At 39.7% G+C, this 24,957-nt stretch overlaps 2 protein-coding genes across 2 annotated transcripts; both read left to right on the top strand.

The window, feature by feature from the left end:
* The first annotated feature begins 217 nt into the window (after positions 1-217).
* LOC113913727 (olfactory receptor 10G6) lies at positions 218-1,210 on the top strand. The gene is given in 1 exon segment (XM_027577941.1): positions 218-1,210. A coding segment is annotated over 1 exon segment (993 nt).
* An 11,630-nt stretch (positions 1,211-12,840) lies between these two features.
* LOC113913728 (olfactory receptor 10S1) lies at positions 12,841-13,846 on the top strand. Its single transcript, XM_027577942.2, is given in 3 exon segments — positions 12,841-13,437; positions 13,440-13,542; positions 13,545-13,846. Coding segments are annotated over 3 exon segments (981 nt in total). The 5' UTR covers positions 12,841-12,861.
* Positions 13,847-24,957: the final 11,111 nt, after the last annotated feature.

Here is a 24,957-nt window from a genome sequence, read left to right as displayed (position 1 = left end):
GTCACAGAACCTTGGACAAAAGAGTCACTCCCTGGAACCAAGCAGAACTCCAAAAATCAAGGGTTGGGCTGGTGGGTGGGGGTGAGGGGTGGTTGGGTGTGGGGATCACAGAATGATTAAGAACAAGAGCTGGAGCACGATCTCTCTCTTTCTGAGACCCTTTTGTGTCCATGCTTGGGAATGACACAGAATATGTGTTCCATGCCTATAGAATTTAATGGGCCTTGAGCTTTCCCTTCTGCTACTTCTCCTGGCAGATGTGAACAGCAAGTAAATGCACAGTGGAAACCACACTGCTTTGTCTCACTTCATTTTGGTGGGCCTGCACCACCCACCACAGCTGGGGGTGCCACTCTTCCTGGCTTTCCTAGTCATCTATGCCCTCACCGTCTCTGGCAATGGGCTCATCATCCTCACCATCTTGGTGGACGCCCAGCTCCACCGCCCCATGTACTGGTTCCTGTGTCACCTCTCCTTCTTGGACATGACCATCTCCTCTGTCATTGTCCCCAAGATGCTGGCTGGCTTTCTCTTGGATAGCAGGGTTATCTCCTTTGGAGGCTGTGTAATCCAACTTTTTTCTTTCCATTTCCTGGGCTGTACTGAATGCTTCCTTTACACGCTCATGGCTTATGATCGTTTCCTGGCCATTTGTAAGCCTTTACATTATGCCACCATTATGACGCACAATGTGTGTAACTTCCTGGCTTTTGGCACCTGGCTGGGAGGCACTGTCCACTCACTCTTCCAAACAAGCTTCATATTCCGGCTGCCTTTCTGTGGTCCAAACCGGGTAGACTACTTCTTCTGTGACATTCCTGCTATGCTGCGTCTAGCCTGTGCTGACACCACCATCAATGAACTGATCACTTTTGTGGACATTGGGTTCCTGGCCCTCACCTGCTTTATGCTTATCCTTACCTCCTATGGGTATATAGTGGCCGCCATCCTGCGAATCCAGTCCATCGATGGGCGTCGCAATGCCTTCTCCACCTGTGCTGCCCACCTGACCGTTGTCATTGTTTACTATGTGCCCTGCACCTTCATTTACCTTCATTCTGGTTCTCAGGAACCCCTGGATGGAGTGGTTGCTGTCTTCTACACAGTCATCACTCCCTTGCTCAACCCCATCATCTATACGCTCCGTAACAAAGAGATGAAGGCATCATTGTGGAGGCTGGGAGGTCGCAGAGATGTGCAGCCTCACTGACTCATGCATCGCAGACATGCTGAAGACACTAAGACTTAGGACACTGGATGGGACACCGATAACTGAGGAGATTTAAGGCAGAAAGGAAAGAAGGATCCATGCAGAGAGTAGAAGACTCCTAGGTGCAGAGATGGAAACTCTGGAATTCTTCCTGCTTTCAAACAGGATTTTTTCATATTTCTTCCTTCAAATCCAATGGGAATCAGGCAAAGCAACTCAGCAAGGATGGAAGCTTGCAGAAAAGATCCAAGATAAGTAAAACTCCACATGAAAAGTCTGATCCTCTATGGGCATCAATCTACATGTTTCATGTTGCTTCTAATCCTTGAGCTGATTCCCATATTGCTTTTTCCATGTTACAAATAACCTTCGTGCAAAACATGAGGTTTGACCTTGACATCAATTATGTGAGGCAGGTTTTATTACTCCCATGTAGCTGTGGGAAACTGAAGTCAAGGGAGAGCATGGCCCTTCCATACTTCCTGCTCTCAGCCTTTTACTTTGACAAAATTGGTTGATGGACTTGAACTTGAGGAGGCAATTCCCCCACACTGTGAGGGAGCTGTTCATGTGCACTGCATCACTACCTCACTAGTTCTAGCCTTCTCAGGTTGCACAGGGCTCCGCTTTGGTAAAACTAAGGGAAGTATGTCAAGGATAAGCTTTCTTGCTCCACAGACATAGACTAGATCCCCTGGTGTTTCCATGGAGATCAGCAAAACAGATCATATGAGGTGGTGGGAGAATGTATGTGCTACCACATTCTGGCATTTTCCCACAACTATTGAGTATGAATGAGGAGCAGGTTGGGTTGGGGCATAGACCTGGTGGCAAGATGATGACCCAAAGCCTGTCCTGTTGGTTTTCCTTGTGAGAATGTGGCCAGTAGCTCTTGGAGGCCCTTCACTCCTAGGTTTTGGGTACGAGGTGCTAGAGATGCTTTTGTTGTTTCAAATGTACATGGGTAAGGACAACCTAAGAAGGTTCACTATATTCTCCAAGATCAATTCCATTTGTTAAATAAAATGATGATAATGAATAAGAACTACTTTCGAACTAATTTCTCTGGACCAAACTTACAAAGATGAAATGTGTATGATCAAGGCTTTTCTTGTTGTCTGTTATAACAGCAGAGATGCAGCCTTACTCATCTAAATATGCACGAAGAGGCAAGCCAACCCAACTCAACAGAAATGTATGCAGTATAACTCCAAAACTATGATATTGTTGTCTGTTCTAAATGAGCCTATGGTCTTATGAGAAGCAAGTTCATTTGTATCTGAGCATAGAGATTAAAATATCTGACTAGAAATGAATAAGAAACAATTGGTACAATTCAGTGTCCAATAAGTACTGTAGTAGTTCAGGAAAAGGAGACCGAGAAAGAGCGTTAGGTCTAGGGTTTGTAAAGCCGGCATCATGGGAGGTACAGGATCACAGATGAGTTGAAGGTCTTGTAAAATCTAGTCAGTCAGAGGAATTGAGTAGAGAGAAGTTTTTGTGTGAGGGGAAAAACAAAAACCCCTTAAGGATGTTCCTAGGAGAATGCTCTAGAAAAGTCTAATTAACCGCTTTAGGAGGAGTAGCCCTGGGGCTAGCAAAAGGCAGTTTACAAACTCTATTTGGCACATACACGAAGTAGAGTGTCACGGGCACTTCAACATCCCACAGGCCAGGAGGAAGCAGAACTCTTGTCAGTAAGCCTCCTGGGCAGAAGAGACCGCCGGGAAGTCAGAGGAATGCAAACATAAGCACCTCCTTTCCCACTGAGGCCAATGACACATCATGCACCAAAATGAAGGCTCACATCAAAAACTTAATATGTTGTTTAACTTTTAATAGAGAACTATAAAATACATTTTATCAATTTTTTAATAAGACCCCAAAAAACATAACACAACAAGGAACAAATTTTACTTATCCTCCAACCACAGTTAAAACAGCAGCTGAGCTGAGGGGTGAACCTAAGTCTGAGTCTAGAGTTTGAACTCTCCACTAGAAGGAACTACAGGGGGGCACCTGGGTGGCTCAGATGATTAAGCGTCTGCCTTCGGCTCAGGTCATGATCCCAGTGTCCTGGGATCGAGCCCCACGTCGGGGTCCCTGCTCACCAGGGAGTCTGCTTCTCCCCCTGCTCATGCTCTCTCTCTCTCTCTCTCTGTATCTCTGTGTCTCAAATGAATAAATAAAAAAAAAAAAAGGAACTACAGGGAGTCCTGTTTTCTACATAACTTCACCTCTAGGGAGGGTGTTTTGTTTTCAAGTTTGTTTTGAGGTTTTGTAGCCCTGAGAGTGAGAAAAATAAAGCAGAGAGGAAAAGCACTAGGCTGAATGTTTCTCCAGTGTTAAAAATAGTAACTAAGAACATACTACTGTTTAGAGTTTGAATTTTCAGTGTACTTTGGCTTCCTTCTAAATTTGGCTTCTTGTTTTAAAATTCAAATAACTCTCTGGCTTCGTATTTTAAAACTTAAGTAATTGATTCAAGTAGGATTTTATATTAGAGAAAGAAGCAAATTGGAAAATTGTGTTAGCTTTCATTTCCCAAATGACTGGCTAATTGTCACACTACCCTTATTAAATACTTGTCACACACACAGGCTTAATATGCTACCCTCTAAATATACTAAATTCTTACATGTACTTCATCTTATTTCACAATATCCTTTATACATATATATATATTATATGTATGCATATGTTTTATATATATGTGTATATATAACACACACAGACAAAATACAAATTCCATTAATATGTCTGTTAGCACAAACTTTTTAAATAGCTGCATTTTAAAGATACGTTTAAATACCTAGCAGGAGTACTCTCCCATATTTTCTACTCATGTTTAGATTATTTCCAGCTATTTTCTTATAGTTATTTAGGTGGATTTATAAAAATTTTGTATGTTATATGTATTTTGTGTATTTTAGTGTATTTTATATTATTTAAAAATATTTTGATTTCTATGTTTTGCTGTCGTGATCTGATAGTCATTCCATCTGAGTTACGTTTGTATATATCTGTTCAGATCACTTAGGTACTAACTTTTTAATTTTAATATTCAGCAAGAAATCTGATTACACTTATTTCTAAATTCCTGAAGAACATTTCAGTTTACCCCTCTTTTACTTAATCTCTCTAAGACTCATTTTCTTCATCTGTAAAATAAAGTTAAGCAACATAATCTCTAAGCTACCTTCTATTTTGATATTCAAAAGCTCTATAATTGTTCTATTCCCAGTGTTTCCATGAAATGTTCTTACAAATTGGTGTATACAGGAAATGTGCTTAACAGAGAGAAAAGAGGAATCACAGAAAAATAGCAACACTGGCAGCCACTAGCCAGATTTTTTCATATGCCAGAAGTGATAGAATATAAATGAACAATTTTATCAAAAATTTGCTTCTGTTTGCATTTATTGCATAGTTTGACTATTTCATTGCTTTCAAAGGGCAAAGATAGAACTCACTGAAGGAAGTGAGGTATCTTGATTTGAACAGCATGTAAAGAGTATTCTAACGTATCTGAACTGTGCAATAGTGGAATAGGCTTTTCTGTGAAGTAGTAATGGTCTCATACTGAAAGGGTCATGGAGAAATCGGTGGGTTGATAACCGGTTCAGAAAAAGTGAGGATGTTGTGCTATGTCACATGTCCCAGGGTTGATGCCTACTGTTAACAGAACACTTTTAAAGATGTGGAGTTGACATACTGATCGTGAGATGAGAAACTGAGCCATCTTGCTAATAAGTGGTGATGATGGGATGTAAGCCCAAGTCCATCTGATTCCAAAGTTCATGCTCTTTCTACTGTGCTCTTTCAAAGATGCTCATGGAAAGCACAAAACCCCATAGCACAGGCCTTCTGCCTGGGGGCTCACAGAAGAGGGAAGTGGTACACTAGGCCAGTTTGGGAACAGGATCCCTACCACAATACACTGTCAAGGCCACTGGAGTTCACAGAGAAGCCAGGACACTCTTAGACAGAACAAGAAAACTTCCTGGAGGAGAAAGGCTCGATCTAATCTCAAATAGTGGTTTAGATTCTTGCTTCTCAAAGTGCAACCCATGGAATAGCAGCATGGGCATCAGGGGGGAGGAGTCAGAACGGCAGAATCCCGGGCCCTACTCCACACCTGGGCGATTAGAATCTGTATCTGAAGATTCTCAGGGGATTCAGATGCACACTAAGCTGTAAGAAGTTTGGAGATATTATCAGGTAAAAATGAAGGTTGATTTCTTCAAGGTGGACTAGAGCAGAGTGACAACAGGAGGAAATTGTGATAAATTTAGGAGAGAATGAAGAAATCTACTTGAATAGAGCAGCGTACTGAATAGAGGAGGGGTGGAGGAAAGAAGAATAAATAAACAACAATCTGTCAGATTTTAGATAGTCTTGAATTGTGAAGTGAAACTGTTATGGAGCACAGGGAGGAAGTATGCGAGGGGGGGATGGCTCACATGGCCAGGGGGAGCAGTGAGACACACGTGGCTGGGATTTGATCAGGCAGCGACGGGCAGGAAATTGTCTCATTCAAGGAGACAGGAGACAATTGAGGAAACCTTGTGGGAGACCATTTTTCTAATCATCCAGCTGGGATGAAATAAGCAAATAATGGTAAATATTGTCAAAGTTAAGATGCAGATACAGATGGAAACACATTTCAGAACTGAAGGCTGCTTACACTGGGATCTTTCCCTTGCTCTCAATAAAAGCATTGCAAAAAAAAAAAAAGATTGAAACAAAAAAGATAGAAAAATCCAAACAGAACTTTGATACTGAGCTTGACCCACTGAAGGGACTAGAAAAAGTGTGTGCAGAAAGACAATTCCTTATAATTTAAAGAGACAAAATCCTTAAACCATACCAAAGAGCATACCATAAACCCCAGGAATTGCCATTCTGATTATTCAGTGAACACACAATCCCAAGCTTTGGGAGAATGTGTAGAGCTCAGACTACAAAATCTCACTCTGGATGTGTAAAGCTTGGGACTATTAGGTTCCTGCCAATGAAATAAAATGCAGACTCCAGGCAATAATTTATCCGAGTTTGATAAACTTTTCCATGCCTCCTAGAATAAAGGGCTTGATAGCAACCTCTTCGACCTCAGCCACAGCAACTTCTTCCTAGAAACATCACCAAAGGCAAGGGAAGCAAGGGCAAAAATAAACTATTGGGATTTCATCAAGATAAAAAGCTTTTGCACAGCAAAAGAAACAGTCCACAAAACCAAAAGACAACCGACAGAATGGGAGAAAATATTTGCAAATGACATATCAGATAAAGGGCTAGTATCCAAAATCTATAAAGAACTTATCAAACTCAACACCCAAAGAACAAATAATCCAATCAAGAAATGGGCAGAAGACATGAACAGACATTTTTCCAAAGAGGACATCCAAATGGCCAACAGACACATGAAAAAGTGCTCAACATCGCTTGGCATCAGGGAGATCCAAATCAAAACCCCAATGAGATACCACCTCACACCAGTCAGAATGGCTAAAATTAACAAGTCAGGAAATGACAGATGTTGGCGAGGATGTGGAGAAAGGGGAACCCTCCTACACTGTTGGTGGGAATGCAGGCTGGTGCAACCACTCTGGAAAACAGTATGGAAGTTCCTCAAAAAGTTGAAAATAGAATTACCATCCGATCCATCAATTGCACTACTGGGTATTTACCCCAAAGATACAAATGTAGGGATCCGAAGGGGTACGTGCACCCCGATGTTTATAGCAGCAATGTCCACAATAGCCAAACCGTGGAAAGAGCCAAGATGTCCATCGACAGATGAATGGATAAAGAAGAGGTGGTATATATACACAATGGAATATTATGCAGCCATCAAAAGGAACAAGATCTTGCCATTTGCAATGACATGGATGGAACTGGAGGGTATTATGCTGAGTGAAATAAGTCAATCAGAGAAAGACATGTACCATATGACCTCACTGATGTGAGGAATTCTTAATCTCAGGAAAAAAACTGAGGGTTGCTGGAGTGGGGTTGGGGTGGGAGGGATGGGGTGGCTGGGTGATAGACATTGGGGAGGGTATGTGCTATGGTGAGTGCTGTGAATTGTGCAAGACTATTGAATCACAGATCTGTACCTCTGAAACAAATAATACAATATATAAGAAAAAAAAAGAAGAAGATAGCAGGAGGGGAAGAATGAAGGTGGGGAAATCGGAGGGGGAGACGAACCATGAGAGACGATGGACTCTGAAAAACAAACTGAGGGTTTTAGAGGGGAGGGGCGTGGGGGGATGGGTTAGCCTGGTGATGGGTATTAAAGAGGGCACGTTCTGCGTGGAGCACTGGGTGTTATGCACAAACAATGAATCATGGAACACTACATCACAAACTAATGATGTAATGTATGGTGATTAACATAACAATAAAAAATTTAAAGAAAAGAAAAAACAGAAAAAGAAAAAAGGCCTTGCCCATCACCATCTGAAGCTCTAAAATCTTTTTAAAAAGGAGGATAGTAAAAGTCTGGAAGAAATCAAGTTTTTCAAGTTCTTCAGTAAGAGTTGGATTTTCCAGGCTCTCTTGGAGATAATGTATTTACTCGGATAGAACATGAGTGCTTTCACCCCCTGGCTCTACCTTATGTGCCAAATGCAATGAGTAATTTCTCTACTGAGGAATTCATACAGAAAGGAAGCAGGCAAAAGTAAAATTCTGTGACTTTTAAAGATCTGCACGGTAATCTTATAAGACTTTATATGTTCCATGAGGCAAACTGCACTTGGAGGTGACCTCTTAAAAAAAGGAAATGTTAAAATACAAAAATTAGACTCAGATAAGTAAAAAGAGGAGCAATTAACCAACTACTCTAAGTAAAAAGGTGGTCATGGGGACAACTGGTCCAACTGTAAGCAGGTGAGTCACTTCCTCCTGAACAGCACGCCCTGTATCACTGTGACTGAGAATCTCTCATCCTCATGACTGTGGGCTCTAAAGATCACCTTTCCCCCTGAATCTCTTCTTGTACCACTGCTGTAAGGAGAGCATCTGGTAGCCTTTGCTCAACTATTTTGATCGAGTATCTGAAATATAAAAGACATGTGTTTCTAGGTCCTCAGGAGATACACATACAGCCCAAAGCAGCATAAAGCACTACTACGAGGAATTGGCTATTTACAAGGAAGGAAAATGTTATGTTCAGATATCAGAGCGGAACCTAAGTTGCCTTGAAAAGTTTTGATTGGACTTCAGATGGTGGAATATCCATTTTTTTTTAAGATTTTATGTATTTATTTGAGAGAGAGAGAATGAGAGAGAGAGAGAGAGCACATGAGAGGGGGGAGGGTCAGAGGGAGAAGCAGACTCCCCGCTGAGCAGGGAGCCCAATGCGGGACTCCATCCGGGACTCTAGGATCATGACCTGAGCTGAAGGCAGTCGCTTAACCAACTGAGCTACCCAGGCGCCCCAGAATCTCCATTTTCTTAAGTGGAGAATGAAGAAAGCATCATATGGAAAAACTGAGAGAAGCATGACATATATTCGTGTGACCAGTTAATAGAAATGAAAATATATCAGGTGTGAGTGTTTAAGTTATTAACTATAGTGGTTGTAGAGAAAGTAGAAGGGTGCATGGTAGAGCTATTTCAAAGATGGGCATGAAGTCATAGAATATTGGATGTAGAATTATAATAGTGGTCATTCAGCAAGTAAATTATTTTGCAGTTACTCTAGCACACCTAGAATCCTTGTAAAACTTTACAGCTTAAGTATTTTTTAACCCATTTACATATGAGGAAACTAAGTCTCAGAAACTTCAGGGGTCTTCATAACAAGCTACTCCTCTTGCATGGAAACTGGATTTGAACACAAGTCTACCTCTTTCCAGAACACCTACATGAGTTCTTGTATCCTAGTGCCTTGGAGATCGTCAGCCGCAATCCCTTCGTTACACGGGATATCACCTCATTCAGATTTCAAATTGTGCTCTGCTTTTTTTTTTTAAGATTTTATTTATTTGTCAGAGAGAGAGAGAGAGTGTGTGTGTGCACAAGCAGGGGGAGCGGCAGGCAGGGAGAGAAGCGGAAAGAGTTTGGAGCAGGAAGGACCCTGGAATCATGACCTGAGCCAAAGACAGACGCTTAACCGACTTAACCACTCAGGCGTCCCGTGTTCTGTTTTTTTTATATTCCCTATGCTGTGCCTTTTGTTCCCATTTCTTATTCATTTTTTTAACTTTTCTATAAATTGAACATTTCAAAATAAGCAGTTTTAAAAATTAGAAGAAATGTAAATTTTTTATTATACTCATCCTTGAGCAAATAATATCTTCCCCTTTATTTAAATCATGTTTTGTGTCACTCAGTAGACTTTCCTTCTTAAGATTTCTTTCTTTAACAGTTTATTAAAGTATACATCGCCACCATTAAATTAGCCTATTTCAGTATACAATTCAACGATGCTTGGTAAATTTACAAAGTTGCACAACTATTACCACAATCCAATTTTCTAATATTTCCATCACTTTAGAAAGATCTGTCTGACCATTTGTGCTCATTCCCTATCTCAGTCCAGCCCCAGGCATCCACTAATCTACATGCTCTCTTTAAAGACTTGTCTTTACAGGATGTGTTATCAAAATGAAAGCATAGAATATGTGACCTTTTGTGTCTGGCTCCTCTCTTAGCACTGTTTTTTGTTTGTTTTCCTTGGTTTGGTTTGGTTTTTTAGAGAGGGGTGGGGGAAGGGAGCAGAGGGAGAGGAAGAATCTTAAACAGGCTCCATGCCCATTGCGAAGCCTGACGCGGGGCTCGATCTCAAGACCCTGAGATCATGACCTGAGTCAGTCATCAAGAGGTCAGACGCTTAACTAACTGAGCCACCCGGGTGCCCCTAGCACACTATTTTTGAGTTCTATCCATTTCATGAACTGCATTAGTATTTTGTTCCTTTTAATTGCTGAGTGATATTTCATTGTGTGAATATACCCTTTTTTTTCAAACCATTCACCAGTCCATGAGCAACAAACATGATTGTTTCCAAGACTTTGGCTATTATGAATAATTCTGCTATAAACAATCACATTTATATGGACATACGTTTTCATTTCTCTTGTGTAGCTTCCTAAAAGTGGAAATGCCAAATCATTAGGTAATTTTATGTTTAACTTTTTAAGTAACTGCCAAACTGTTTCCCAAAGTGGGTATACCATTTTGCATTTTCTCTAGCAATGTATATAGGTTTCAGTTTCTCTACATCCAGTAACACTTCTTACCATTTGTTATATATATATGTGTGTGTGTGTGTGTGTATATATATATATGTTATATGTATATATATATATATATATATATAACAAATGGTATATGTATATATATATGTGTATATATATATATATAACAAATTCTCTAGCAATGTATATAGGTTTCAGTTTCTCTACATCCAGTAACACTTCTTACCATATAACATATGGTAAGAAGTGTTACTGGATGTAGAGAAATATATATATATATATGACATCCATTCCAGTGGGTGTTATGAGAGAAAATCTTAAACTAAATTGGCTAAAATATCAGGGATACGTATCTACCACTGATATAAAGGACATTATGATATATTGATCTACCCAACATTGAAATGGACTTTCTTGTGAAATAGGGATTACTCTGTTACTGAATGTGTTCAAGCAGAAGCTATTTAATTTTTTGTCAGGAGCATCATGGGAAATATTACTGCATTGAATAAATTAGTGAAAATGAAGAAATGTAAGGTCATATGTTATGTGTCCTGCTACATTCTAAGTAAAATAATAATTATCACAAATGATGATATCCCCATTTTTAATTTGAGAATTGGAGGAACAGAGAAATTAAGCACCATGATCCCTCTCTGTCTGCTAATGAGTGCCTGACCAGGGATTTAAACTTAAGTTTATAAAAATTGAAATAAACTTGGCTTCTTAATATTTCAACAGCTTTATCCCCAAAATGTTCATGGGAAACTAGAGAAGGCATAAGATATTTTCCCTGTGTTCCTTGTGGGAAGACATGACATATGTACGTGGAACGCTAAAGTCGTCAAGACACTACGAGCTTAGGTATTTATTCATAATTATCGTGAATACCATAGGTTTCAGGAATTAATAAACCAGTGTGAGATAAAATATTCATAAAGGGCTTGTAGAGGAATTAACGTTCAAACTTTAGTACGGAGAGTAGATTTGTGAGAGATTAAATGAATTTCATTCATGTTCAAAAATGCAATGCAGTTATAAGATCAGGGAGAGATTATGGCAAGAAGATGAGGCAAAGAGCATCCCTACATAAGAGAGATTTCTTTAGGGGGTTGTAGGGGATAAAGATTTTGTGATAATAATGGAAACAATATATAGATAATTTTGAATATCAGAGAGCGATACCTTTTATGCCTTAGGCAGTGGGGAACAGTAAAGAGCAGAGAAAAATTAAACAATGTGGCTGTAAGAAGACTGACAAAGAAGCTGAATACAGAACCATTTGATACATTCGGGAACTGGGAGAGAAATGGAACATAAAACCACTGTGAAAATATAGGTATAAAATACTCATATGCAGGGTTAGGTCCATGAGAATTGAAGCTACAATAGAAATCAAGAGTTTATTTTTTTAAAGATTTATTTATTTATTTGAGGAAGATTGAGAGAGCACAAGGAGCAGCAGGAGAGGGAAGAGCGGACTCCCCACTGAGCAGGGAGCCCGATGAGGGGCTCGATCCCAGGACCCCAATGCGGGGCTGGACGCCAGGACCCCAGGACCATAGCCTGAGCTGAAGGCAGATGCTTAACTAACTGAGCCACCCAGGTGCCCCTAGAAATCAGGAGTTTAAAGAAATTTTTCACATAATGCAACATCCAAATAAGTTTAGGAGACAAAGGACGGAAAGAATCAAAGAAAACTCTTAGATTTCAATTCCAACTCAACAATAAAGGCACAGGTAAACATTTCCCCTAAGGTTGAAACAAAGATTTACAGGAAGAGCAAGAAATGTACTTAACAATTTGTCCTTCTAGTTACTCAGCCAATTCTCTAAGGCTTCGTTGTCATATACTTGAGACTTGGCTATGGGTAACCGTTAATTCCAAAGAACTCCCTCTGGGTGAAGAATGGATGGAACTGCTGGGTTCCCGGCTAATGTAACAGCACCCAAAGTCTGGGCAATTCACCTCCAAGGATGGGGTACAACTCCCTAGTGTCACATGGCAATAAGAGCCTGCTTATCCACATCTGCAGTACGGCAGAGTAAATTAAGAGTGAAGGCATCACAATTCTGAAATATTTGCAAAAAAGATATGGCCTGTGAGAGTAAGATTTCCAATCCATATTTATATTGCTGTTATTTAGGGAATGCATTTCTCCAAGTAATTGTTACAGTCCTTTATATGCCTCAAATGATTGTGGATCCCCCATGTTGAAGATTCATTTTTGAAACAACAGCAAGAAAACACTAGAACATGTCAAAAGAGTGAGATACATCCAGTAACACTGTCTATCTTTCTCTCATTTATGGGGCAAGACCAAGCCAGCATAGCCCAATGGCTAATGACATTTCAGCCAAGAGGAATGGTTGTTTATTATGTTTGTTGATGTCAGTTTTGTTACAAAGGGGGATAACTAACCACTTTGTGTGTGAAAAGATGGCCATGGAGACAGAGCACCCCAACCAGACTGTGGTGAGCCACTTCTTTCTGGAAGGTCTGATATACACAGCTGAACATCCTACCCTCTTCTTCCTCCCCTTCCTCCTCATCTACAGCATGACCTTGACCAGGAACCTCCTCATTCTCATAACTGTGGGCTCTGACCCTTACCTCTGCTCCCCTATGTACCACTTCCTGGGGCACCTCTCCTTCCTGGATGCCTGTTTGTCTACAGTGACCGTGCCCAAGGTCATGGCAGGCCTCCTGACTATGGATGGGGAGGTGATTTCCTTTGAAGGCTGTGCTGTACAGCTTTACTGCTTCCATCTCCTGGCCAGCACTTAGTCCTTCCTATGCACGGTCATGGCCTATGACGGCTCCCTAGCTATCTGTCAACCCCTACACTACCCAGTGGCCATGAACAGACGGATGTGTGCAGGACTGGCTGGACTCACGTGGGCCGTAGCTGCTGTGCACTCGGCCATCCACACCTCCCTCACCTTCCGCCTGCTCTACTGTGGTCCTCACCGCATTGCCTACTTCTTCTGTGACATCCCTCCCCCCCCCCCCCCCGCCCCGTGCTCAGGCTGGCCTGCACAGACGCCACCACTAATGAGCTTGTCATGCTGGCCAACATTGGCGTTGTGGCTGCAGGTTGCCTGATCCTCATCGCTGTACCTAGGTCTTTATCGCAGGGGCCGTGCTGTGGATCCGCACGGCCTAGGGCCAGCGCCGTGCCTTCTCCACCTGCACCTCCCACCTCACAGTGGGGCTCCTGTACTACAAGCTACCTCTCCGCATCTACCTGCAGCCTCACACCGGCGGGGCAGGAGCTGGGGCCCCTGCTGTCTTCGACACAGTCGTCACTCCCATGCTTAACCCTTTCATTTACACTCTGCGGAACAAAGAGGTCAAGCTGGCTCTGCAAAGACTTCTAGGACGAGGCTCGCGAGATCCTCCAGCAGGCAGCTCACCCTCCTGACCTGTGCTGGGACTCTTTATTTCCCTGCCAAGAAAACAACTATTCCCATAGCAAGATGGGAAGGGAAAATCATTCAAGTGGGAATCAGTGCGACTGAGTTTCAGCTCAGCCACGAACTTCCCTCCCTCCCTGTCCCTTTGGCCAAGTGACATTTCTCAATGTCTCAGTCACAAACTCTCCATCTATAAAATGGAAGGACTGTGTAGGGATTGTCTAAGAGTATCTTCAAGATCTAAGTTCCATGGCTCAGAGGTATGTGAAATGCTGTTCATATCTTCACTTGTTTTCATAAATGATTCTTTTTTATTTCATATGCAATAATTTGATTAAATAAATATCAGTATTAAAGAATACTTATAACAAAATGTAATGAACAAATAATAAATGAGACTTTACCTATGTATCACCTAGCTTGAGATAACAAACCACATTTTTAAGATGATAAAATACAACTACACAGAGAAAAGTGACTTGCTCAAGGTCACTTAGAAAGTGTCATTATCTTTACTTTCCCATCCAAGATGGTACATAACAAAGTAATTGAAATAACATGGATTTTGAAGTTAGAGCTACCAGTATTCTAATCCTGATCCCTCCAGTCAGGCAGATGTAGAATCTTGGGCAAATTTTATAGTACTTGGTGTCTCAATGTCCTCTATTAACAGTAAGGTTAAAAATAACTACTTTGTAGGATTTTATGAGGACTAAATGATATAATTATGTTAAGTGCCTAGTGCAAAATAAATGTTCCCTTTTTTTTTTTACCAAGTCTGCTAAGCATGTCAAAGAGAGCTTATTATATAAGCTAAGGTTCAAAGTATCTCTGAAGAATTGGCAGGGTTTTGATATCTTCATTGAACATGGAGGAAGCATCACACAAAATATATATATTTCTAGACTCCAAGGTAACAAATCATAACTCAAGGCTTTAGTTAGAGCAGCTTGCCATATAAGTGGGTGGAATAGTGCTGTGTTCAAAAAAGTCTGTGAATGACCCAGAAGTACTCTATGGACTGAAAAAGGGCCTTGAATGTCAGACTAAAGAGTTTGGATTGATGTAATGTATGGTGATTAACATAACAATAAAAATTTTTTAAAAAAGAGTTTGAATTATGCACCAGGCATTCTGCTGCTTTATTTCTCCTCTTCTTCTATAGGAAAAAGAAGCAGCCACATTCATAAATGCTAAAACATGGGATAAGTAAGAAGAGAGAGGAAAAGACACAAATGGTTGAATGACCAGTTAATTGACCATTATAACATCCTAGACATGAAAGAAACAGTGTCTAACTTGGGTGATATCATTGGAGATGGAGAGGCATTTTACAGAATTATGTTAGAGGTGTTGTAAAGGGAACAAATCGAAAGAGTGTTAGAATTGGTATAGTGACCATAATCATTTTGAGCACACATATGTACAAGGTACTGTGCCTGTTACTTTATATTATTCCTCCTTAGAACTATATTTTAAGACAATTTTATTAATCACATTATACAGACAAGGAAACAGACTGAAGGAGGTGACATAACTTTTCCAAGGTCAACCAGTAATAGTTGAAGCCAGGATTTCAACTCACATTTGTATCGCTTCAGAGACCCCACATTTCAATTATACCAGAATACCTTAGAGAGAACTGAATCTAGCCTTCACTGTTTATGAACTCCCAGTTACATTAGAGGTCTCAACATCATGTTAGACCTTGAACCAAAGGCACTCCTTTTTGAGATAAGGATTCCCTGATCTTTAAATAGTGCCTCATCCTCCGTAAAGGCAGGATCTGAACTGGCATTTCTGAAAGGGAAAAAAATACATCAAAAAAAGAAAGAAAAAAAAGAAAGAAAGAAATGCATTGAAGATGCAGCACTCAGCCAAAATTCAGAGCTAATCTCCTTTGTGCTAGTATCTCAGAGTTACTGATATATCTGTAGGAAGGCCAGAAGGAACCCAGAGAAGTTCATTATTCCCATAGAGTAGGTTTTAAGAATATAAGGACAGCTGGGCACCTGGGTGGCTCAGTTGGTTAAGTGACTGCCTTTGGCTCAGGTCATGATCCTGGACTCCTGGGACCAAGTCCCGTGTCGGGCTCTCCGCTCGGCGGGGAGTCTGCTTCTCCCTCTGACCTTTACCCCTCTCATGCTCTCTCTCTCATTCTCTCTCTCTCAAATAAATAAGTAAAATCTTAAATAAAAAAAAAGAATATAGGGAGAGCCAAACATAGAATGGGAGGCAGAGCTAAAACAAGGTATGGTCCTGTTCTAAAGCATTCCTCTATCTCGTCAAATGGCTGCTTTGTTGAAATAATAGGATACATCACAGAAGAAGACTGTGCCTATACCATTCCATTCCAGTCCCTTCTTCTCAACTTTGGCCCTCACCCTTCTATATCTGTCTACCAGTGATAACCCTTCGAATCCTTCTGCTCCTCCATTTCATATCTGACCCAGTCAGCATGGATTCTTCATCACACTGATTTATTATAGCTTGAACAGTGGCACTAAAGCTATCCTGCCTTACATAGTTATTGAATGTGTCATGTGCACAACTGGATTATAAGAACTTTAAGAGCACAAACCCCTTATACCTAGTATATGTCTCAACCAAAGGTTAACTCTATAAAATATTTGTTCAACTCAGTATTCAAGATCTGAAAATCAAACAAGAAACTATCCATTCTTCACAATAAAGGTATCAAGTCAGAAAGTTGGTTTTTCATCCAGTAGGGAAAGAGACAAATTGTTCCTCCCATTTATTTTCTTCTTTTAGATATTTTGATCTTTAGGTTTGATCTTTAAATTTAGGAGACTTGGTGTATTTATAACATTACAGGTTCACTTGAAATTTAAAGGAAACAGACTAGAGAATTACTCAGTATTAATTAAAATGAAAGCAATACTTAACAAAAGGAGGACAACTGCATAAGACTATCATTTTCTCAGCCTCCTGGCAATGCCAATAGGGCATAGACTGATATTCCCTTTTTTATGAATATGGCAAAGGGACAGGAAACAAAAGCATTATTTAGATGGGATAACTTGCAGAAAAGAACGTGCTATAAGAGTGACTAAGCGTCCTTACTATTAGTCATCTATGGCATGGAGCTTCTGAGGGAGAAGATCACCAGTACTCCTGAAGGTAGAGTGTGCAAAGGAAATTGATCAGGTGGACTAACTAGCCTCATAGAATGAAGGACTGCCATGGCAGTAAGGGCATTCAAATAATGAATATGCAAGTGATATATGATTTCAATAATGTTGTTTTAATAATGTGAAAATCTGTAAAACATATAGTTGTATCCCCCTCACCAGCAATGCTAGAATTTAATAAAATAATATTTCTTTGAAAATATTTTGTTACTTAGTTTTTATTGCCAAGTTTATATCCACTTCCCATTTTAATGATTGCTAACGATTGTGCTATGTAAATTAGGGTAATATTTGAAAACATTAAAATTGGGGGAGCACAGACTTAGAGAAGCTATGACAAGGTAATATTTCCCCAGAATGTTGTAGAAATGTGTAAGCTTAGAAGTCAGATGTTCAAGAACCAGTTTTACCACTCTTTAATTAAGGGAGGTTCATGTTGAAATAAGGATGCCCCAAAGTTTGAGTAGGACTCCTTGAACTTAGATAATTCTCTCTCTCTCTCTGTTTCTCTGTCTCTCAGTCTCTCTCTTTCTAAACCCCTCAATAAAGGTTTATAAATTCTGAGATATTGAGGCAGATTATATTTTCCAAAGATGACCACAACAGTATCATCCATCCCAAACCTTCTTGAAAAGAAATGATGACATTTTTCCATCAAGAGGTAAGGGGTCCTTCCCCCACCTTTTGAATTTGGAAGACCCTAGGTGACTTCTCAGGTTGGATCACTATAGGCAACGCAGCCTCTCCCTGGCTCTCAAAGGCTCTTACTCTTGGAACTACTCACCATGCTCTGAGGAAGGGCAGACAGCCATGGGCCACAGGAAGAGATGCATGGGGAGAGGCCCACATGAAGAGATGTGGGAGAGGCCCACATGAAGAGATGTTAAGGCCCTGGGCCCTCAACAGCTAAGTTCTCAGAGACAACAGTGAGTATGGGCTTGCCAGCTGTAGGACTGAGCCATCTAACCTCAGGCTGCCCCAGGGAATACCAAGTGAAGAAGAGATGAGCCTTTCTCATCATACCTGGCACAAATTCCAGACTTGGGACTAAATCAATGATTGTTGTTGTTTTAAGATACTAATGTTAAAAAAAAAAGAAGAAGAAGAAGAGCATAGCAGGGAGGGAAGAATGAAGGGGGGAATCGGAGGGGGAGATGAACCATGAGAGATGATGGACTCTGAAAAACAATCTGAGGGCTCTAGAGGGGAGGGGGGTGGGGGGATGGGTTAGCCTGGTGATGGGTATTAAAGAGGGCACGTTCTGCGTGGAGCACTGGGTGTTATACACAAACATGAATCATGGAACACTACATCAAAAACTAATGATGAATTGTATGGTGATTAACATAACATAATAATAAAAAAAAGATACTAAATGTTGGGATGTTTTGTTACATAGCAAAAAATTAACAGAACACAATCTGTGCATGGTCACTGCTACTAACATATACACACAGACATGAGCATAGTGTCATCCCCAGGTATGTTTCAGGAACCACTGGTTCTACTTTCAAATAATTTACCTATTGTTCTTTATATTCTGTTCCCTCATACATCTTATAATAATAGAAAAATAATAGAACAAACTAATTCCAAAGTTAGCAGAAGGAAGGATATAATAAAGATGAAAGTAGAAATAGATTATATAGAAAACAGGGAAACAAGAGAAAAAATCTACAAATTGAGTTGGTTTTTTGTTTGTTTGTTTGGTTTGTTTAAGAGTGGTTTTTTGAAAAGATAAACAAAATTGACAAACCCCTAGCTAGACTAAGGGGGAAAAGAGAGAAAAAACTCAAAGAAATAAAATCAGAAATAAAATAAGAGACTTTATAACTGATGGCCAGAAATGAAAAAGATCATGCGAGACTATTATGAAGAAATATAGACCAGCAAATTTTTTTTATTTTTTATTGTTATGTTAATCACCATACATTACATCATTAGTTTTGATGTAGTGTTCCATGATTCATTGTTTGTGCATAACACCCAGTGCTCCAAGCAGAACGTGCCCTCTTTAATACCCATCACCAGGCTAACCCCACCCCCCCACACCCCTCCCCTCTAGAACCCTCAGTTTTGTTTTTCAGGGTCCATCGTCTCTCATGGTCGGTCTCTCCCCCTCCGATTTCCCCCTCTTCATTCTTCCCCTCTTGCTATCTTCTTCTTCTTTTTTTTCCTTAACATATATTGCATTATTTGTTTCAGAGGTACAGATCTGTGATTCAACAGTCTTGCACCATTCACAGCACTCGTCATAGCACATATACTCCCCCAACGTCTATCACCCAGCCACCGCCATCCCTCCCACCCCCACCACTCCAGCAACCCTCAGTTTGTTTCCTGAGATTAAGAATTCCTCACATCAGTGAGGTCATATGATACATGTCTTTCTCTGATTGACTTATTTCACTCAGCATATACCCTCCAGTTCCATCCACGTCATTGCAAATGGCAAGATCTCATTCTTTTTGTGGCTGTATAATATTCCATTGTGTATATATACCACTTCTTCTTTATCCATTCATCTGTCGATGGACATCTTGACTCTTTCCACAGTTTGGCTGTTGTGGACATTGCTGCTATAAACATTGGGGGTGCACGTACCCCTTCGGATCCCTACATTGCATCTTTGTGGTAAATACCCAGTACTGCAATTGCTGGATTAGATGGTAAGCTCTATTTTCAACTGTTTGAGGAACCTCCATACTGTTTTCCAGAGTGGTTGCACCAGCTTGCATTCCCACAACAGTGTAGGAGGGTTCCCCTTTCTCCGCATCCCCGCCAACATCTGTCATTTCCTGACTTGTTAATTTTAGCCATTCTGACTGGTGTGAGGTGGTATCTCATGGAGGTTTTGATTTGGATTTCCCTGATGCCGAGCAATGTTGAGCACTTTTTCATGTGTCTGTTGGCCATTTGGATGTCTTCTTTGGAAAAATGTCTGTTCATGTCTTCTGCCCATTTCTTGATTGGATTATTTGTTCTTTGGGTGTTGAGTTTGATAAGTTCTTTACAGATTTTGGATACTAGCCCTTTATCTGATATGTCCTTTGCAAATATTTTCTCCCATTCTGCCGGTTGTCTTTTGGTTTTGTGGACTGTTTCTTTTGCTGTGCAAAAGCTTTTTATCCTGATGGAAATCCCAATAGTTCATTTTGCCCTGGCTTCCCTTGCCTTTGGTGATATTTCTAGGAAGAAGTTGCTGCAGCTGAGGTCGAAGAGGTTGCTGCCTGTGTTCTCCTTTAGGATTTTGATGGACTCCTGTCTCACGTTAAGTCTTTCATACCATTTGGAGTCTATTTTTGTGTGTGGTGTAAGGAAATGTAGACCAGCAAATTTTGTAATGCATAATAAGTGGCTAAATTCCAGGAAACATAAAACTTACCAAGACTGAATCATGAAGAAATAGAACATCTGAATAGATCTGTTAACAAATATGCAGGTTAAATAAGTACTCAAAAACCTCCCAACAAAGAAAAGCCCAGGACCAGAAGTATTCACAGATGAATTTTACCAAACATTAAAGAAGAAATTAACACTAATCTTTCTTAAACTCTTGGGTAAGTCAATGGCAAATGGTAAGAATCAAGTACCTTACTGTGGGAATTGGCAACTTATAAACAAGCAAGGAGAGAAAGCAAGTGGTACTGGACTAGAACTGGAGTCATCAGTATGGACTCATGTTTAACTGAATATAGCCACAGATGACTGCATATGGACATATCTATAGATATGTGTAGATACATATATTTCCTTGTTCTGTCAGCTTAGAAAGCCTAGAAGCAATGATACCCTAATAGCAGCAAGTCCATCTAGTGTCTAGATATTGGTTTCTAATGATGTTCTGCAATAAAAGAAACCAGGAAAAGAACCTGGGCAAGAAAGATGAGCCTGGAGCATCTTGTGGTACCAGAAAGCAAAGAAGCGCTGAACTATACACACACACACGCACAAACACACACACACACACACACACATACATATAAACACACACACACATAAACACAGATATGGTTATGTCACGGAGACACAAGAGCTGGGACACCTGGGTGGCTCAGTAGATTGAGTCTTTGACTCTTGATTTTGACTCAAGTCATGATCAGGTCATGGGATCGAGCCCCACATCAAGCTCCATGCTCAGCAGGGAGTCTGCTTGGGATTCTCTCTCTCTCTCTCCCTCTGCCCTTTCCCCCCTCTCAAATAAATAAATCTTAAAAAAAAAATAAAAAGAGACACAAGAACCAATTGAAAGGGTTCTCAATAGCCAAAACTTGAATAAATTGAACAACAGAATAAATAAAGCAGTAATGGATTATAATTTAAAATATAAAATAAATGTCCATCAGTCCACCATGATATAAATGAATGATTGAATAAATAGATAAATAAATAAAATGGAAAATACCTGTTGCAGAAGCCCAAAGAAAACAGAAAAAAAGAAATAATAAAGATAAGAGTAAAAATATATAAACTATAGACAATATTTGTAATCCACATACCCAACAAAGGACTTCCTAGAATGTATCTAGAATGTATTTTTTATTTTAAAATTTTTTTAAGGATTTTTATTTATTATTTGAGAGAGAGAGAGCATGAGAGAGGGGAGGGTCAGAGGGAGAAGCAGACTCCCCGTGGAACAGGAAGCCAGATGTGGGACTCGATCCCGGGACTCCAGGATCATGACCTGAGCTGAAGGCAATCACTTAACCAACTGAGCCACCCAGGCGCCCCTAGAATGTATTTTTTAAAAGAAAAAGAAAGAACTCTCACAACTCAATGGTAAAAACAACAAGAACAATGAAACATTCCTATTAGAAAATGGGCAAAAGATATGAAGAGACAGGTCACTGAAGAGGACATATACCTGCCAAATAAGTACATGAAAATATGTTCAATACCATCAGGAATGAGGGTAATAAAAATTAAAGCCACAATGAGATATTTCACATCCATCAGAATGACCAAAATAAAATCCAGTGGCAATACAAAATGATGGCACAGATGTGGAGAAGCTGGATCATTCATATATTGCTGGAGGGAATGTAAAATGGTACCACAGCCACTCTGTTAACTAACTAGAATTTAAATAAAAACTTGAAACAAACAAACAAAAACATAGTAGCTAAAATTTTCTTAAAATCAGTGGAAGACAGATTCAAGAGCTGTACAAAACTTAGCATAAATCCAAAGAAATACATGTCATGGCTCATCATAGTCAAACTTCTGAAAACTAAAAACAAAACAAAATTCTCTATGAAGGTAGAGAAAAGTGACAAATGACCTACAGAGATATAATGATTAAGATGACAGAAGATTCCCCACTTGAAATAGTGAAGAAGAAAGGGGTTTCAGGGCACTTGGGTGGCTCAGTTGTTAAGCATCTGCCTTTGGCTCAGGTCTTGATCCCAGGATCCTGGGATCGAGCTCCACATCCGGCATCATGATGCATAATGGTTGCACGTCTTTTCATGTGTCTCTTAGCCATCAGTATGTCTTGTTTGGGAAAAATGTCAAGTCATGTCTTCCGCCGATTTTTAAACTGGATTTTTTGGAGGTGTTGAGTTTTTGTTTTTGTTTTGAGAGAGAGAGAAAGAGTGTGTGTGTACACGCGAGCAGGAGGAGGTACAGAGGGAGAGAGAAAATCCCAATCGGGTTTCCTCGCCCAGCTCAGAGCCCAAAGCAGGGCTAGATCTCAGGACCCTGAGATTGTGACCTAAGCCAAAATCAAGAGTTGGAACACTTAACTGACTGAGCCATCCAGGCATCCCTGGTGTTGAGCTTTATAAGTTCTATAAATTTTATAAGTTGAGTTTTATAAGAATATCCAATGGAAAAAAAGACAGTCTCTTCAACAAATGGTGTTGGGAAAACTGAACAGCAACATGCAAAAGAATAAAACTGGACCACTTTCTTACACCATACACAAAAATAAATTCAAAATGGATGAAAGGACCTAAATGTGAGACAGGAAACAGTCAAAATCCTAGAGAAGAACACAGACAGCAACCTCTTTGACATCGGCTGGAGCAACTTCTTACTAGATGTCTCCTGAGGCAAGGGAAACAAGCAAAAATGAGCTATTGGGACTTCATCAAGATAAAAACTTCTGCACAGTGAAAGAAACAATGAACGCAACTGAAAGGCAACCTTTGGAATGGGAGAAGAAATTTGCAAATGACATATCTCATAGAGGGTTGGTATCCAAAATCTATAAAGAATTTCTCAAATTCAAACCAATTTTGAATTCTATATCCAGTAGCAATATCCTTCAGGAATAAAGGGGGAAATAAATACATTTCCAAATGAAGGAAATCTAACATGATTTGTCTTCAACATACTGACCCTTTCAGAATGGCTAAAATAGTATACAGAACATAAAGGAAATGATCACAGGAGGAAGCCTGGAACCTCCAGGAAGGAAGAAATACTGACTGTGGAAAAATAGAGATAAATAAAATAGACTTATCTTCATGATTATTTTAAACTATTTTTTGACATTTTGAAGCAAAAGTAATTATACCACCTGATATGATACTCAATGTATATAGAGGAAATACTAAAGACGGTTTTTCTAAAATGGAAAAGAGTAAAGGGAAGTAAATAGAAACAAGTTTTCTACACTTTACTCCAAGTCATAAAATGTCAATACCACTAGACTATGTAAGTTACATATGTATATTGTGCTAACTAGAGTAGACAGACAGAAATACTTCAAATCACTAAGTATAAATTTTTAAATTAAAAAATTTTAAGGGCGCCTGGGTGGCTCAGTTGGTTAGGTGACTGCCTTCGGCTCAGGTCATGATCCTGGAGTCCCTGGATAGAGTCCCGCATTGGGCTCCCTGCTCGGCAGGGAGTCTGCTTCTCTCCCTCTGACCCTCCCCCCCCTCATGTGCTCTCTCTCTCTCTCTCTCTCTCAAATAAATAAATAATAAATCTTTAAAAAAATGTTTAAAAAAAAGCAGAGATTTTCAAGGTTCATTTAAAAACAAACCAAATATGCTACCTACAAGAAACTTGCTTCAAATATAGCAGTGTAAATAGGTTGAAAGTAAAAGAATGAAAAATAATAAGCCATAAAAACATAATAAGTTGTAAGAGTTGTTTATATTTTCTTAACACAAGTCCATTATCAGATATATATTTCCTTGGTTTATGATTTGACTTTTCATTTTCTTTTTTTTTTTTTAAAGATTTTATTTATTTATTTGAGAGAGAGAGAGAATGAGAGATAGAAAGCACGAGAGGGAAGAGGGTCAGAGGGAGAAGCAGACTCCCTGCTGAGAAGGGAGCCCAATGCGGGACTCGATCCCGGGACTCCAGGATCATGACCTGAGCCGAAGGCAGTCGCTTAACCAACTGAGCCACCCAGGCGCCTGACTTTTCATTTTCTTAACTGTGTCTAATGATTTAGTATTCAATAGAGCAATAACCAAATCAGAAAAAGTCACAGACATGGAAAGGACAGCATAGGGGATATAGTCAATAATATTGTAACAATATTGCATGGTTGCAGATGGTAACTACATGGTGATTATTGCATCATGCACAGAATTATCAATTCACTATGTCATACACCTAAAACTAATATAAACTGTATGTCACCTACACTTCAATTAGAAAAAAAGAAAATAGGCACAATATTTAAGCAGATATTTCAAAAAAGATATATAATTGGCTAGTAAACATATGAAAAAATGCTCAGTATTATTCATTAAGGATGTGCAAATTAAAACCAAAATGAGATACTATTGCACACCCACCAGAATGGCTATGATTAAGAAGACAGATGTTACCAAGTGTTGGCAAAAACTTGGGGAAAAAAATTGTCATATATTGCTAGTGGGAATATAACAATAGTAGAGTCTCTTTTGAAAACAGTTGTGCAGTTTCATAAAAAGTGAAACATAGACTTTTCATTTCGCCCAGCAATTCCATTTCTCACACTTTCACTTAACTCACTCCGA

Source organism: Zalophus californianus, chromosome 11, assembly GCF_009762305.2.
Source record: "Zalophus californianus isolate mZalCal1 chromosome 11, mZalCal1.pri.v2, whole genome shotgun sequence".
Lineage (NCBI taxonomy): Eukaryota > Metazoa > Chordata > Mammalia > Carnivora > Otariidae > Zalophus > Zalophus californianus.
The sequence above is the reverse complement of the archived record's forward strand: the minus strand, read 5'-3'. Positions and strand labels throughout refer to the sequence as shown.